The 15,611-nt window shown below is 40.8% G+C and overlaps 1 protein-coding gene across 1 annotated transcript in view; it reads left to right on the top strand.

Annotated features, from left to right (window-relative positions):
- LOC137430053 (sarcoplasmic/endoplasmic reticulum calcium ATPase 1) overlaps window positions 1-5,399 on the top strand; it is a 60,748-nt gene extending 55,349 nt beyond the window's left edge. Inside the window, exons 22-23 of the mRNA XM_068120557.2 lie at window positions 3,411-3,528; window positions 3,676-5,399. Of these exons, the coding sequence (XP_067976658.2) occupies window positions 3,411-3,528; window positions 3,676-3,713 (156 nt within the window). The 3' untranslated portion in view covers window positions 3,714-5,399. The remainder of the gene's footprint in view (window positions 1-3,410; window positions 3,529-3,675) is intronic.
- The last annotated feature ends 10,212 nt before the right edge of the window (window positions 5,400-15,611 follow it).

Genomic DNA, 15,611 nt, shown 5'->3' with positions numbered 1-15,611 from the left:
TCCTCAATTTTCATCTGATTCACTTGAAATTTGAATGGGATTTACATATCAGCTAACTGAATTCAACCACCGACTGTTTTTTAGATCAGTATAGGCCAAAAGGTTAACATAGGCCAAAGGTCAACAACAATTTCAAATTTCTAAAATCCTCAATTTTCATCCGATTCACTTAAATTTGAATGGGATTTACATATCAGCTAACTGAATTCAACCACCAACTGTTTTTGAGATCAGCATAGACCAAAAGGTTAACATACGCCAAAGGTCAACAACAATTTCAAATTTCTAAAATCCTCAATTTTCATCTGATTGACTTGAAATTTGAATAGGATTTTCATATCAGATAACTGAATTCAACCACCTACTATTTTTGAGATCAACATAGGTCATAAGGTTCACTTGGACATAGGCCAAAGGTCAACCACTTTTTCTAACTTTTCTAAAATCCTCAATTTTCATCTGATTGACTTGAAATTTTAAGAGGATTTGCATACCAAGTCACTGAATTCAACCACCAATTATGTTTGAGGTCATCATAGGCCAACAACCTATTTTTTGGATTTCGCAAGTATCATGCTATGCATGACATATTACTTGTTTGTCTGTTTGTTTGTTTGTTTGTCACTCGCCCACAGGTCACAATTCTAAACCAATCGTCATGAAACTTCACCAAATTGTAGAGGTTGTCAGAATTGAGAAGCCCATTGATTTTAAGGTCAAAGGTCGTCTGGAGGTCAAATTTCTTAAATTCCCATTTTTCATCTGATTGACTTGAAAATTGAACAGTATTTATATATTGAGTCACTTAAATGGGAAACCAACTATTTTTCCGGTCAAGAGGAAAAAGGTCAACTCAAGGTCAAACTTCCAAAATCATCAATTTTCATCTGAAAAACCGTCAATTTTCATCTGATTGACTTGCAAATTGAACAGCATTTGCACATTGAGTCACTAAATAGGGAAACCAACTATTTTGAGGTCAAAAGGTCAAAGGTGAACTCAAGGTCAAACTTCCAAAATCATCAATTTTCATCTGAAAAATCATCATTTTTCATCCGATTGACTTGAACATTTAACAGCATTAGCATAGTGCCTTACTGAATTGGGAAACCAACTATTTTTGAGGTCTAAAGGTCAAAGGTCAACTCTGGATCAAACTTCTAAGACCTAGAGAATCGTAAATTTTCATCTGAAAAATAGTCGCTTTTCATCTTGTGATGAAAGTTTGTCCTCAAGCTTTGATCAAGATCATCAATTTTAATCTTGATGAAAATGACAATTTGCTGGATCAATGGCAACCTTTTTCTTGGGGGGAAGGGGGTGGATTTTGCAAGTATCGTGCTCTGCATGACGTCTTCTTGTTTATCTGTTTGTGAGCAGGATATCTCAAAAAGTTGTAGACGGATCGGTTTAAATTTTGTGGACAAGTTGGATGTGTCGCAAAGACGAATTGATTAGATTTTGGTGAAGATACGGATACTATCATTTATAAAGTGATTCTTCACCATTGAGTGATAGGGCAAAAAACGATATATAGTACGATATCTCAAATAGTTATGGACGGAATCGGATGAAACTTTGTGGTCAGGTTGGGTTTGTGACAAGGAAGAACTGTTTTGAGTTTGGTGAAATCCAGATCTGGATATCAAAATTTTTAAAAAGTGATTCTTCACTATTGAGAGATGGGGCCACAAACTATACATAACATCATATTTCAAAAGGTTGTGGATGGATAGTGGCAAAACTTGGTAAATGCGCTGCGTAGCTGACCATAACAAGCCGATTAGAGTTTGGTTAAGGTTCGGATGCAGATGCAGCCTATCGGTGGGATACAAAACATAAAGTGTTCAGCCTGGTGGAGGTATGCACTTTACCGAGTGCCTTTGTAGTTATCAAATGCTTTGTTCCTGCGTGAAATGGAATGAGGTACGCTTAAGCACTCATATTTTCTGTGGAATTGGGGAAAACATACAGAAATCGGAATTCTGAAGAATTGCTCGATAATAATGTGGCTAAGACGGCCAGGGGGTCATGCGTTTTCACTCCTTTTACCTTAATTATACATTTTCTCACACTGTGATGTCTGAAAATGATGCTATAGATTCAGCCGGGAGGAGGGGAGGGGCTTTTTATTATCCTTACTGTTACTATTGTTGATATTATTGCAGCATGTGAGGCCTATTATTTTGTAATAACGTTGATAACATCTCAGATTATTATTATGCTATGATCATTATTGCCAACGCACCATTTTGAATGGCAAAAATGTGTTCTGAAGATGAAATGCTTCATGTCCTGCTTCTTCTTCACGTGAAATACTTCTTCTGCTTCTTCTACACATATCGACATGTTAAAAAATTATTATCCTTAATATTATGCCATAATCATATTGTTGTTATTACTTTTGTTATTTTAAGCGGCCTTGGGAAAACGTCATGATTAGCTATCGTAACATGGATATACACCTCAACACGAATTTCGCTAAGGCAGAAAACCCCCTTGGGGAGAGTGGCAAATGAAGTCGCTACAACCTCCTTCACATGACCCTCAGTCCTCCTGTCAAGTTTGGTTGAGATTGGATAAGTAATGGCCGAATGTGCTGCAGTCAAGAATACAGATAGACAGACAGACAACAAATTGTGTATTTTAGTATAATGTTAGAGCACGGACAGACAACTCTGGGAACACAATGGAAAAACTACCCAGTATAAGCCTCGTCTTGAAACTGCTTTGGCAGCACAAACGCTCAGTGAAGAGTATCATCATATATCACCTGAATGATGCCTGTGCCTCCTCCACTGTTCTCATCCCCAACCTTTCCCCATCCCCGACATTCATTCAGGTTCATACACCGTTAGATTGAACTAATGTGGTGTTAATGTAGTGCAAGTTAGATATGGGTCAAATGGCTTCCGTTGCATCAAAATTCCTTGGATATCCTTGTGTAAATAGTTGCCACTTGCGTCATTGGCAATAATCTATGGTTTCAAGCAATCTTGGTGGCCATCTTTAAAACAACCATTTTGAAAAATTCAAGTGAATTCAGATCCAATATTGTTGATTTGGTCATGGTCTATCTTTATGCCAATTATTGTACTTTTCCCAGAAAATCCACAATTATTTAATCTTTCTTTCGGACTGTTTATAATTTGGTAAAATGTATGTCGAATTAGATTTGGTAAAAATAAAATGTAGCCCAGATCAATGTGAAAAATTACTAGCAAAAGCTCCTTTGAATGAACTACATCATTGTAATGATATTTTGTGAAAATTGTATTTACATAAAATTGCATCAGGATTTTAAATGTTTTTTTCATTCACTGAAGCACTACCGCACTTCGGATGCAAACCACAACCCATGAACAATCCTTCATTTCTCAGTGTCCTCATTCTTCTTTTACTGTTTACAGATGGTGTTCCACGTGCTTCCCCTGACCGGTGCTCAGTGGGTGATGGTACTGAAAATGTCTTTGCCGATCTTGCTCGTGGACGAGCTGCTCAAATTCATTGCCAGGAACTACATTGAAGGTAGTTTTGTACTGATATAATTGGTCTGGAAGCTCATTTATTTTCTGCTTTTGGGTGTTTTTGTGTCATACGGGGAACTGAATCTGTTTGTGATGCATCACTGATGGGTCCACCTTCAATATTCTCTGTCTCCATGTTTCTCTCCAGTCCATGACACTTCTGTTGCAAGAAAGAAGCAGCAGTGAATGTGCAGGAAGTCAATGACACCGTCTTCCCACTGCCCTTCGCAAGTGGTGTTGATCATTGTCTTTGAGGGAGTCTGTCCCTTTTTATTACTTCAGTTCTTTTTGTTTTTAGCCTGTACTTCTTGTGCATATCTACAACTAGGTTTGTTTTTGTTTTTGTTTTTGTTTTTTTTATTTTTTGTTTGCTTGGAATCATCTTTGACATTACTTTGCCTACAACCCTCTATAGGAGAGTAGTGAAAATATCGAAAGCATGTATTTACAGATTAAACATTTTGTGGGCTTGCTTGCGCTGTTAATTGAACTTTGGGATAGCTGCTGGCACGGCATTCATCTGCAGTCTTGAACACGTGACCCTTGTAATTTAAGTACCACCAAAACTTTTTTTTCTTTCTTTCCCTGCTGCAGGTAAAGCAGTACTTGCATCCCACTGTCCAATTGCATGAAACTGTGTCCACAAGTTATTTCCTGGAAGCCCTAGCTGTGTCCATGTGGTTTTTTTTTTTTACCTCTCCCACCCCTTCATATTCCCCACCGCCCTTCCCACGCCCCCTCCCCCCAAGCCCTCTCTCTCCCACAGATCTCCCGATGTCCCTGTTCTGTACTGTTGTACTTGTGTGCTTCCCCCTCTCCCCATCTTGTCTCCCGCTCCCTTTATTATGTCTTATGTGCCCGTTTTTTTTTTGTCATTAATGTTAGCTCTTACACGAGCCTCGATCTTGTATACAAAAAGAAAAAAAGAAAAAAGTTCATAAAGTGAGACAAACTGTTTCATAACCATAGTGCATTAAATATACACTTCTTTCTATCACCATATATTGTTGTTCTTCTGAAATATACTTGGTATGCGGTCATATTGGCGACTAGTTTTATTATTCACTTTTAATCCTGTTAGAGGTATTTTATATTGCTCGGCCCGTTTGGCTGATTGCTGCTTTAATTAACAAGACTGCTGATTGCAGTAGAATAATAAAAACAAACCATAAGTTGCCTTAATTGTGGTAATTCAGTCAGTGCAATTCATACCTATTGACAACTCAAATTTTCAAACTCTTCCAGGTATCAAAATGTGTATCCTTTGGTAACAAGGTCCCACAACTGTTTTTTCACTTGCTCTGACTGTGCGTGTGTATTGACGTGTTTCCAACAGCTCTGTATATTGAACCAAAGTGGGGAATTGTATGATCAGCTAGTCAAGTTTGCGATGGTAAGACAAATTAGTTATTAAGTGCATGTTTTGTATATTTCTTTTCTATTTTTGAAATGGAATGGGGGTTGAGTAGGGGACTTGTAATTTGTTTGCTTGTTTCTTTACAATGTTAGTGAGCACTTTTATATACATTTGTGACATGACTGAAAACACTTTCTGGGAAAACTTTTTTTATTGCTCTTGTTTGTAAGATCAAAAGCAGGATTATTCTTCGTCGTTTTATAAGCTTTTTAGCACTGATGAATAGCGCTGATACCCACTTGAGTCCAAAATTTTGGATTTATGGGATACGTATATAAACGTTCAGTTGATGTTAAGATGTGTGTTGATGTGTCAATTTAGCTATTTTTTCTTGTGCTGCCACTTACTGATGGAATATTAAATGAATTGGTGTGTTGCAGTGTACGACGGATGCGGATTGTGTGTATGGAATGTTTGTCCACCAATATGAATAAAGAATTGCTAGGAAAAAAGGACATTTCACCATTAATTATTTAATGTTTGTTTTAGTATCCACAAATGGATCTTAAAATTCTTCCTCTTTTTAAAGCAAGCCATTTTAGACCTATGAAGCCAAATATTAGGGGAAGATCTCTCACTCGAATCGGATGAGGGGGGTAATAGTAATTGAGATTACATACTACGAGTAACCCAGACTTTATAATAGGGATGGAAATTCGCCAATTCAACACAACTAAGTACGGTTTGGCACAGAAAATTGGATGAAAACACAACCAGCAACACGGGAATAAAAAAAACATAGGGGCAATACCCCTGGTGCTCACCTGGTAGAATAAACAGTAAACAGACTCTCCTTGAGTTACGATGGGGTTACGTTCCGACAAGCAAGTCGTAAGTCGAAGTAGTCGGAAGTCGAATCACCCCGCATGGACCTATTATATATTACTTATTACATATTTCCAAGTCCATATTTCACCATAGCATGATTTGTTAAAAGTCATACAGCCTAAATCCTATAATCCAATCCAATCCATACACTACAATCCATACACTGTATCTTGGTGATGATGGTAGGTCCCATGGGTGCCGATCCCTTCACAGCTTCTCGAATGCGGTGTTTATCATTCAAGATGGTGGACACCGTCGAATGTGAGAGGCCTAAGTCACGTGAGATGGCGGCCACGCTTTTACCGTTTTCGGGCTGCACGATTATTTTCATCTTTAACTCCAGGTCGATCGCCTTCCTCTTCTTTTTCGCCGATCCATCAGAGGATGCACTCTTCCTCTTGCTAGACATGATGATAGCTGTACGGTACACACACACTCATAGGCGATGGAGCGTAAGGGATGTTGTCAGCGCGAGGCACAAGGAGCAACTGAGATTTTTGCGACGGTCGTAAGTGCGAGTCGTCGTAAGTCGCCTACGTCGTAACTCGAGGAGAGTCTACTACACTGACTAAAGGTATTTTAAACCAATTTGAATTGTTTCTAGAAGACAGGGTAGCATGTAGAATCATACTAACCTAATCATAAGACTTTGAACAAACAAATAAAAAGATACCTATTTTGGGGGTCCTCATCCTGTATACCTCTTCAGACCTTTCTAATGCCTTGAACAAACATTGGTGCATCACGGGTGATGAAGGTTGTGGTGAAGTTTCATTGAAGTTGTGTATGTAGTTTCAGAGAAAAGAGCAAATACCTATTTTGGGGGGCAAACCCCCAGTGGACCCCTCACGGCCCCATTTTCTTTTTAATGCTGTGAACAAACTTTGATACAACAGGGTGATTAAGGTTGTGGTCAAGTTTCATCAGAATTGCAGGTGTATATTCTGAGAAAAAAGCAAATACCTATTTTATGGGACAACCCCCCCCCCCCCCCCCCCATACACCCCCTCAGGGCCCGATTTTTTTTTAATGCCGTGAACAAACTTTGGTACATCACGGATGATGAAGGTTGTGGTCAAGTTTCATCGAAATGGTGTGTGTAGTTTCAGAGAAAAAAGCAAATTCCTATTTTGGGGGTCAAACCTGGATGCACTTTGACCCCCCAGTAAACCCCTTAAACCCCAATTGTTTTTAATGCCGTGAACAAACTTTCGTCACAACTTCGTTCCAATAAAAATATCACTTCGTTCCAGGTGAGATAAAAAGCTGTGTGTGTAGAACCTTCTAACTCTCCAGTTGTTTGCAAAGCCCTTTCACATCTGAGCATGCATCACAAGCAAGATTCAGTAGGCTGCTTGCTGTTTAAAGAATGTATGTATGACTGAGGTACACTTGCTTTCTATTCGTCAGTGCTTCTTACTTTCACTTGCATCAACCTCCTTCTGCAGCGAGAGGATCCCAGTATATACCTGGTAGCTGATGCAGTTCAAGTCTTCTTCAAAAAGCAGTTTAGTATGCTTGCTACATTGGATGTCATTAAACGGTTCGATGATATCACAAATGTGGACTTTGATAATACTATAAGCCACCTAGATGACCCCAAAAACTCACAGCTGAAACAGCAACGTAACAATAAAATTGTTACGGATCTCAGAGACGGCACTCCCCTTAGCAAGGGGGTGGGGGGGGGGGGGGTTAATCCCCATGGCCTGTTAAGCTGGCCGTCTCTGGTCCTGGTACCTGTAACGCTCCTTTGCGGGGTGGAATTGATCAGGGTTATTGGTCCAGGTGTTCTCCCGAATACCTTTATCAATCCCTCCGCAAAACAGGGAGACAAGTACCGCTCGAACCACGGACAAGATGGTATTTGCCGAGCGGTTTAGCAATCCGCGGTTCGAGCCGTTATCAATTGACTAAACCCGATTCCGAGCGTTGGCCAAATCGTGCCACAGGTATTCATTCGAAAGAAAAGACTAAAGCGATCGGGGAAGAATGAAACCAAAAGGGTAAGTGAAGGCTGAAATAACTTATCGATGAAGTTGACATTTGTGTTGCTGATGAAAGGAAGTTCTGCATTTGTGTTCCTGATGATCACAATATGTCGAAGTATGTCGAGACAATTTTCATTGTAAACCTTCCATTCTGCAAGGTGTATGCGATACTCTTATCCCTTGTTAAACCTTTAAATCTTTTCTTCTGTTATCTGTCCTATAAATGTTTATTTTAAAGCACACGCAAGCCCTTGAGGCACAAGGTGCTTACTAACGGCATGACGGTTAACTTCACTGACAGTTAACATCATAGGCGTAGTTTGACTTGGAGGTTATGGCGAAGATGGATGGAGGTTATGTTTTCACCCCTGTCTGTTTGTCTGTCTGTGAGCAGAATGTCTCAAAAGCTTGTGGACGGATTTGGACGAAATTTGGTTTACAGGTTGGGTGTGTTACACAGATTAATTGATACGATTTTGGTGACGATCTGAATGTGGATCTGGATACGAAAATTTAATTTTTAAGTGATTCTTCATCATTGAGAGATGGCGCCAAAATGATATACAATCTTACTATAATTCACCAAATGTCCGTCCGTCCGTTCGAAGGTACCGTAAAAACTGCCTAACCGATCGCAAAGATATTTTTGGTGGGTAATCCTGGGACCCCTGGGAGTAAAATAGGCTATTTAGTTTTCCCAATTTCAGCTTTGGTCTCCAGCATTCTCAGGTTTGGATTCCCGCATAACATTCACGTTCGCATAACGTCCATTGTGACGATGTTCTCATTGTGACGATGTTATGTGTTCACGGTAGTGTTTGACGTGACGGTGTGAATGTAATTTGGTAATGTTTTTCGTTTCGTAATCCTTTAATGAACGTTTAATGTTTAGTGAACGTTTAATATTTAATGAACGTTTAATGCACTTCGATGTCCGGGGCCGCACGCGCCCTACACTGGACGGGCCAGCGTGTTCCTTGCCTTTCACCATCAGGCTCGCGTAAACCGCTGAACCCCATCCTTGATGGGGATTGGGGCTTGAGACAGTGTCCTTCATTAAAAGTAAAATAAACGCTGTCTACATCAATCTTACCAAGGCCGCAACAGCCATAACGTTTAATTTCTACATGAGAGAATTCCACATAGCTATTTGGGCGGTGAATACGCCAACAGATCGCTTTCTCTATCGATCTTGCCAAGGCCGTAACAGCTATCGGCTCAAAATCCTTTTAACTGTTGATTTGGTACAGTTACACATATCGGGAATTTGGTACACGTATCGGGAGTACATACGACATAGCGATTGTGAACACGATTATCGATCACGATTCACGATCACGATCATCACGATCATAGTGTATCGATCACGATTTGAAACACAATGGAATAATATTTACCGATATGAACAGTGATGTGGATTTTATTGAAATTCTAAAGATACTGTTTAGATTTTGATGATTTGCGTGTGATATGATTCAACGGATGTTTATATGAATCGTTTAAAATAAAATAAAAACCTTCAATTTCTGATATTTTGCCTTTTCATTTGGGCTTCCCAATTGGAGCCCCGCCCATAGGGCTGGTACAGTTGCTAGAATAGCATAATTTAAAAAGTTGCGGACAAGTTATGACAAAATAAAAAAACAAAAAGTTGCGGATTAGTTATGACAAAATAAAAAAACAAAATGGGCAATACCCCTGGACGCTCACCTGGTAGAATAAAGTGGTATACTACCCAGACTAAAGGTATTTTAAACCATTTTCTCAATGGTTGCTAGAACACAGGGCAGTATGTAGAATCATACGAACATAAATCATGTCTTTAAACAAACAAACAATAAAATACCTATTTTGGGGGGCAATCCCTCCAGTGGACCCCTCAGGACTCGATTTTGTTTAATGCTGTGAACAAACTTTGGTACATCTTCTGAGTGTAAAATCGAGTTTCTGCCACATACGAGTTTACCCACCTTGGGAGAAGCAAATGTGCCAGTTTTCACTCCTTCCAAATGTAAAAACGACTTTTAGCCACATGCGAGTTTTCCCACCGTGGGTGAAGCATGTGAGAGTTATAATTTGTTCTGAGTATAAAATCGAGTCTCTGCCACATTCGAATTTGCCCGTCCTGGGAGATGTCATGTGCCATTTATCACTCGTTCCGAATGTAAAAACGACTTTTCGGCGGATATGAGTTTGCCGGTACTGGGAGAAGCAAATGTGACGGTTATCACTCGTTCTAAGTGTAAAAACGAGTTTCGGTCACATACGCGTTTGCCCTTCCTGGGAGACGCACTGTTCGAATTATCACTCATTCGAAGTGTAAAAACGAGTTTCCGTCACATAGGAGTGTGCCCACCTTGGGAGAAGCAAATGTTCCAGTTATCACTCATTCTAAATGCAAAAACGACTTTTGGCCACATACACTACCAGTCAAAAGTTTTAGAACGCCTCAATTTTTCCAGTTTTTATTGAAATTTACGCAGTTTAATGTCTCTATGTACTCTGAAATTAAGCGTAGAGCAAATAAACAAATGGAGATTTAAAAAAAAATCATGGAATCATTTTGTTTAACAAAATTTCATATAAATTTTTGACTCAGCAAAGTAGCCACCTTTTGCAGATATAACCACCAAACACACTCGTAGCATTCTTTCTACAATGGAAATCAAACATTGTTCGGGAAGTTCTTCCCAACACTGTTACAGAAGTTCCCTCAAATGTGTTGCACTTGTAGGTTGCTTTGCTTTCACCCTTCTGTCCAGTTCATCCCAAACCAGCTCGATGGGGTTTAAGTCTGGAGACTGTGCTGGCCATTCCATGATTTGAAGCCTACCGTCTTGTTATTTTCCTCGAAGGTAGTTTTGACATAGCCTTGAGGTGTGTTTAGGGTCATTATCTTGCTGTAGGACGAACCCCTGGCCAACTAGGCGTATACCAGAGGGTATTGCATGGGGCTGCAAAATGCTGTGGTAGCCATTTTGGTTCAGGGTGCCAGTCACTCTGTGCAAGTCGCCGACTCTGGATCCAGCAAAAGAGCCCCAGACCATCACGCTTCCTCCTCCATGTTTGACAGTTGGTGTCACACTCTGAGGAACCATCCTTTTCGCCTACTCGACGGCGTACAAAAACCCTGTGTGATGAACCAAATATTTCAAATTTTGATTAATCGGTCCATAAGACCTTCTTCCAGTTAGTCAGGTTCACTATGTTTTTTCGTTCAAAATTTTGGTAGATTAGCAAAACTATACATTTCTGGAATACTCAGAGCATGAGGAATCCAAAAATTAATGTTTACATTTGCGTAGACACCTTTGCGAAAATGACCCTCAGGACAGTGATGAAGATCTGTAAAAGCATATTCCTGAACGGTATAGACCTAGTACATCCTGTGTATAGGACTTATATTTCAATCTGATACTAACAAGGCTGCTTTCTTGCTTTATAAACCCATACCTATAACTTCAAAGGACTTGCAATATCATGTATTATGTAATACAGTTATATCACAAATACAAAGACAATGGTTTTCAATTACCTTTGTTTATTGCTTTTCTATAATCCTGAGCACTATTTTGAGGCCTTTATTGGATTCCTTAACCCAGAAAACATAGGATTAGCATATTTAATTAAGTTTCTAGGTTGACTAGAAGCCGAGATCGCGCAAAATATGTATTTTATGGCGGCCATTTTGAAAATCCAAAATGGCGGCCATGCAGGTGTCTGTGCAAATGTAAACATTAATTTTTGGATTCCTCATGCTCTGAATATTCCAAAAATGTACAGGTTTGCTAATCCCAAAATTTTGAACGAAATTATATTTGCTAACATAGTGAACCTGACTAAGTCTTTTTACTTACATTGCTGCATAACAGCTGTGAGTTGTTAACCCATTACTTGTTCCCTGAAGAAGGCCTTCTTTTTTTTTTACATATAACTGTGCAATTTACATTATTTTCCCGTTTTTGCAAACCTAAACTTTTTTTTAAACCTCGAGCAGTTTACTGCTTACCTTTGTACCATTTCAGGTTATTCACTGGACATTAAACTGCGTAAATTTCAATAAAAACTGGAAATATTGAGGTGTTCTAAAACTTTTGACCGGTAGTGTATGAGTTTACCCACCTTGGGAGAAGCAAATGTCTCAGTTATCACTCGTTCCGAATGTAAAAACGACTTTTAGCCACATGCGAGTTTGCCAGTCCTGGGAGAAGCAAATGTCTCAGTTATCACTCGTTCCGAATGTAAAAACGACTTTTAGCCACATGCGAGTTTGCCCACAGTGGGTGAAGCAATGTGACAGTTATAATTTTTTCTGAGTGTAAAATCGAGTCTCTGCCACATTCGAATTTGCCCGTCCTGGGAGATGTCATGTGCCATTTATCACTCGTTCCGAATGTAAAAACGACTTTTAGCCACATGCGAGTTTGCCAGTCCTGGGAGAAGCAAATGTCTCAGTTATCACTCGTTCCGAATGTAAAAACGACTTTTAGCCACATGCGAGTTTGCCAGTCCTGGGAGATGTCATGTGCCATTTATCACTCGTTCCGAATGTAAAAACGACTTTTAGCCACATGCGAGTTTGCCAGTCCTGGGAGAAGCAAATGTCTCAGTTATCACTCGTTCCGAATGTAAAAACGACTTTTAGCCACATGCGAGTTTGCCCACAGTGGGTGAAGCAATGTGACAGTTATAATTTTTTCTGAGTGTAAAATCGAGTCTCTGCCACATTCGAATTTGCCCGTCCTGGGAGATGTCATGTGCCATTTATCACTCGTTCCGAATGTAAAAACGACTTTTAGCCACATGCGAGTTTGCCAGTCCTGGGAGAAGCAAATGTCTCAGTTATCACTCGTTCCGAATGTAAAAACGACTTTTAGCCACATGCGAGTTTGCCCACAGTGGGTGAAGCAATGTGACAGTTATAATTTTTTCTGAGTGTAAAATCGAGTCTCTGCCACATTCGAATTTGCCCGTCCTGGGAGATGTCATGTGCCATTTATCACTCGTTCCGAATGTAAAAACGACTTTTAGCCAGATACGAGTTTGCCCGTACTGGGAGAAGCAAATGTGACGGTTATCACTCGTTCCGAATGTAAAAACGACTTTTAGCCAGATACGAGTTTGCCCGTACTGGGAGAAGCAAATGTGCCAGTTATCACTCGTTCTAAGTGTAAAAACGAGTTTCGGTCACATACGAGTTTGCCCTTCCTGGGAGACGCACTGTTCGAATTATCACTCGTTCTGAATGTAAAAACGACATTTGGCCACCTAGGAATTTGCCCACCTTGGGAGAAGCAAATGTGCCAGTTATCACTCGTTCTAAGTGTAAAAACGAGTTTTGGCCACATTGGAGTTTGCCCGTTTGGGAGAAGCAAATGCACTACAGGCCTCTTACTCTCCTCTAGCATCAGATGGTATTTCCCTCCCAGCTTTCCAGTCCCCTCAAACACATCTGCAAATTCCTCCAGCAGCTGTCTCTTGTTGAGAGGGAAACCTTCTTCCTTTCTGGCATGTACACTCCTCAGGTTCTCTGTGTGCACTGGTATCAACACCATTTCCTGTGCTGCCCTGCTTCCAAGAATTGGTATGCAGTCCTCTCCTATTACTACAAATTCTGCTTTGTATTTTCTTCCGTTTTTTGGATTTTTTATCTTGAGGTTGGATTTCCCCAGTGGGACTACCGTCGTACCATTGTACATAGATAAAACTTGGTTAGTCTTCCACAGCTTCCTGGCATACTTCCTTGGAATAATATTGCATGTTGCACTGCTGTCAACCTGAAAGCGGACCTCTCTTCCTTCTACTTCCATTGTCACATAGATCTGCCTTGGGTATTTTGACTCCTCCAGGCTGTTAATTTGCTCCATGTCCACTCTCTCTGGGTCTAATGTCATGACCTTTATCTGTTCATACTCAGGCATCTCACTAGAGCTGTCGCCTACTCGATCCACAGTGTGGACTGGTCTCCCTCTGCATCGAAATGAGAAGTGGTTCTTCTTACCACATTTGTGGCACTTGCGTCCAGTGGCGTACCTAAGGTATGGCAGGTATGGCACGTGCCCTGGGCGCCACTTGAAGGGGGGCGCCACTGAGCAGTTTCTATTAAAGTCAGACAAGCCATCCTTGGATCGTGAAAAAAGAATTTTCTTCAGATGTATGATCTGCCTTCGATTATCATGGGTGAGAAGCACTAGGATGGCTAGATTGTTAAACCACTTATATAAATTATTAGGTAAAAATACAGTGCTGGGAGCTACATGACCACATACCTCACAGTACCACTGCTCAGTGCCAACTGGCAGTAAGACCATTCTCCTACGCAAACTAGGGAGGTAGTCTAGAATTTTGTGCAAAATCTGTGAAATTTAATGTTCTTATTAAAAGTGCCATCACCTTATTTCAGAGCATTGTGCAAGAAGATCATGAAACGTTTCTTCACGAAGAAGAAGGAAAGTGGAGCTGAAGGACAGAAGAGACAAAAGTTGGAGATGGAGGAAGCCAATAAGTCGAGCAAGTTCTTCATGCCCTTCTTTGAAAAGCCCGGAACAAGTTGTTCGACACGTTCCATGGAGTCGCCTGCACCTGCTACAAGTTTGTTAGAATCCGAAGGTGGATCAAGCACAAATGCGTCACAAGCCGAGGAGGAAGTCAAGTCAGATAAATCAGAGTATGACGAGATTAAAAGTGAGGCTGCCAGAGAGAACGTGGACATGACAGGAGGGGAAGACGATGGTGGTGGTGGTGATGTTGAGTTTATTGATGAGATTTTACCTGACGAGATTGAACCTGACGACACTGAACCTAGTGAACTGGATGGTGTCGAAGAGCCTCGAACTGTCATACCAGAAGTGATTGAACAGCATGACATTGGACTTCTGAAGTTCGACAAGGATACTGGAAAAGCAATTCTGCCTGACGCATTGAGAACAGCAATAATAAAGCTGGGTTCAAAGTATTTCCAGAACAGTGAGGGGCCTTTCCTACCAACAAATAACCACTCAATGAACAAAACTTGGTTCAAGAAGAAATTGAGAAATGGTCGTGGTGAGGAAGGAAGGTCCTTTTGGTCCTTTTGTCCATCCACATACCTCACCAATAGTCTGTTGGGAGCCGTTGGTGAGGTATCTGGATGGACAAAAGGACCACCGAGGCACTCGGAAACATGGTGGTGGGATGATGAAGTTGGAAAGAGGATTGACGAAAAGAGGAAGAAGTTCAAGGAGTGGCAGAAGGCGAAGGGTACGGGAGGAGAAAAAGCAGAGCATGAAAGTTATAAGGCAGCCAGGAAGGCTGCAAAGAAAGAGGTAGCAAAGGCGCAGGAGGCATGTAGGAAAATGTTCGGAGAACGCTTGGATTTGGAAGAGGGTCAGAGAGCGGTATTCAGGATTGCAAAGCAGATAGCGAAAGAGAGGTGTGATGTGATGGGGGTGAGATGCTTCAAGGATGAAGTGGGACAAATCGTTGTGGACCCAGATGGAATTAAAGGAAGATGGAAAAGATATATGGAAATGCTGTTGAATGCAGAGAATGAATGGGATGGCATCATAGAGAGTAACCCAGTTTTAGGACCGGCAGAGAAGATAACTGAGAAGGAAGTTGAGGAAGCGATAAAAGCAATGAAGAGTAGAAAAGCGGAAGGGCCGACGGGAGTTGTGGGAGATATGTTGAAGGCAGCAGGAAGTTGAGGTGTGAAGAGAATGACAGAGATCTGTAATCTGGTGGTGAAAGAAGGCCGCATTCCAGTGGATTGGGAACTGAGTACCCTTGTCCCTCTATACAAGGGGAAAGGTGACCCTCTGGAGTGTGGCTCGTACCGAGCGATAAAGTTATTGGAGCATGGAATGAAGG

Source organism: Myxine glutinosa, chromosome 6 (assembly GCF_964187855.1).
Source record: "Myxine glutinosa chromosome 6, kmMyxGlut1.1, whole genome shotgun sequence".
NCBI lineage: Eukaryota > Metazoa > Chordata > Myxini > Myxiniformes > Myxinidae > Myxine > Myxine glutinosa.
The sequence above is the reverse complement of the archived record's forward strand: the minus strand, read 5'-3'. Positions and strand labels throughout refer to the sequence as shown.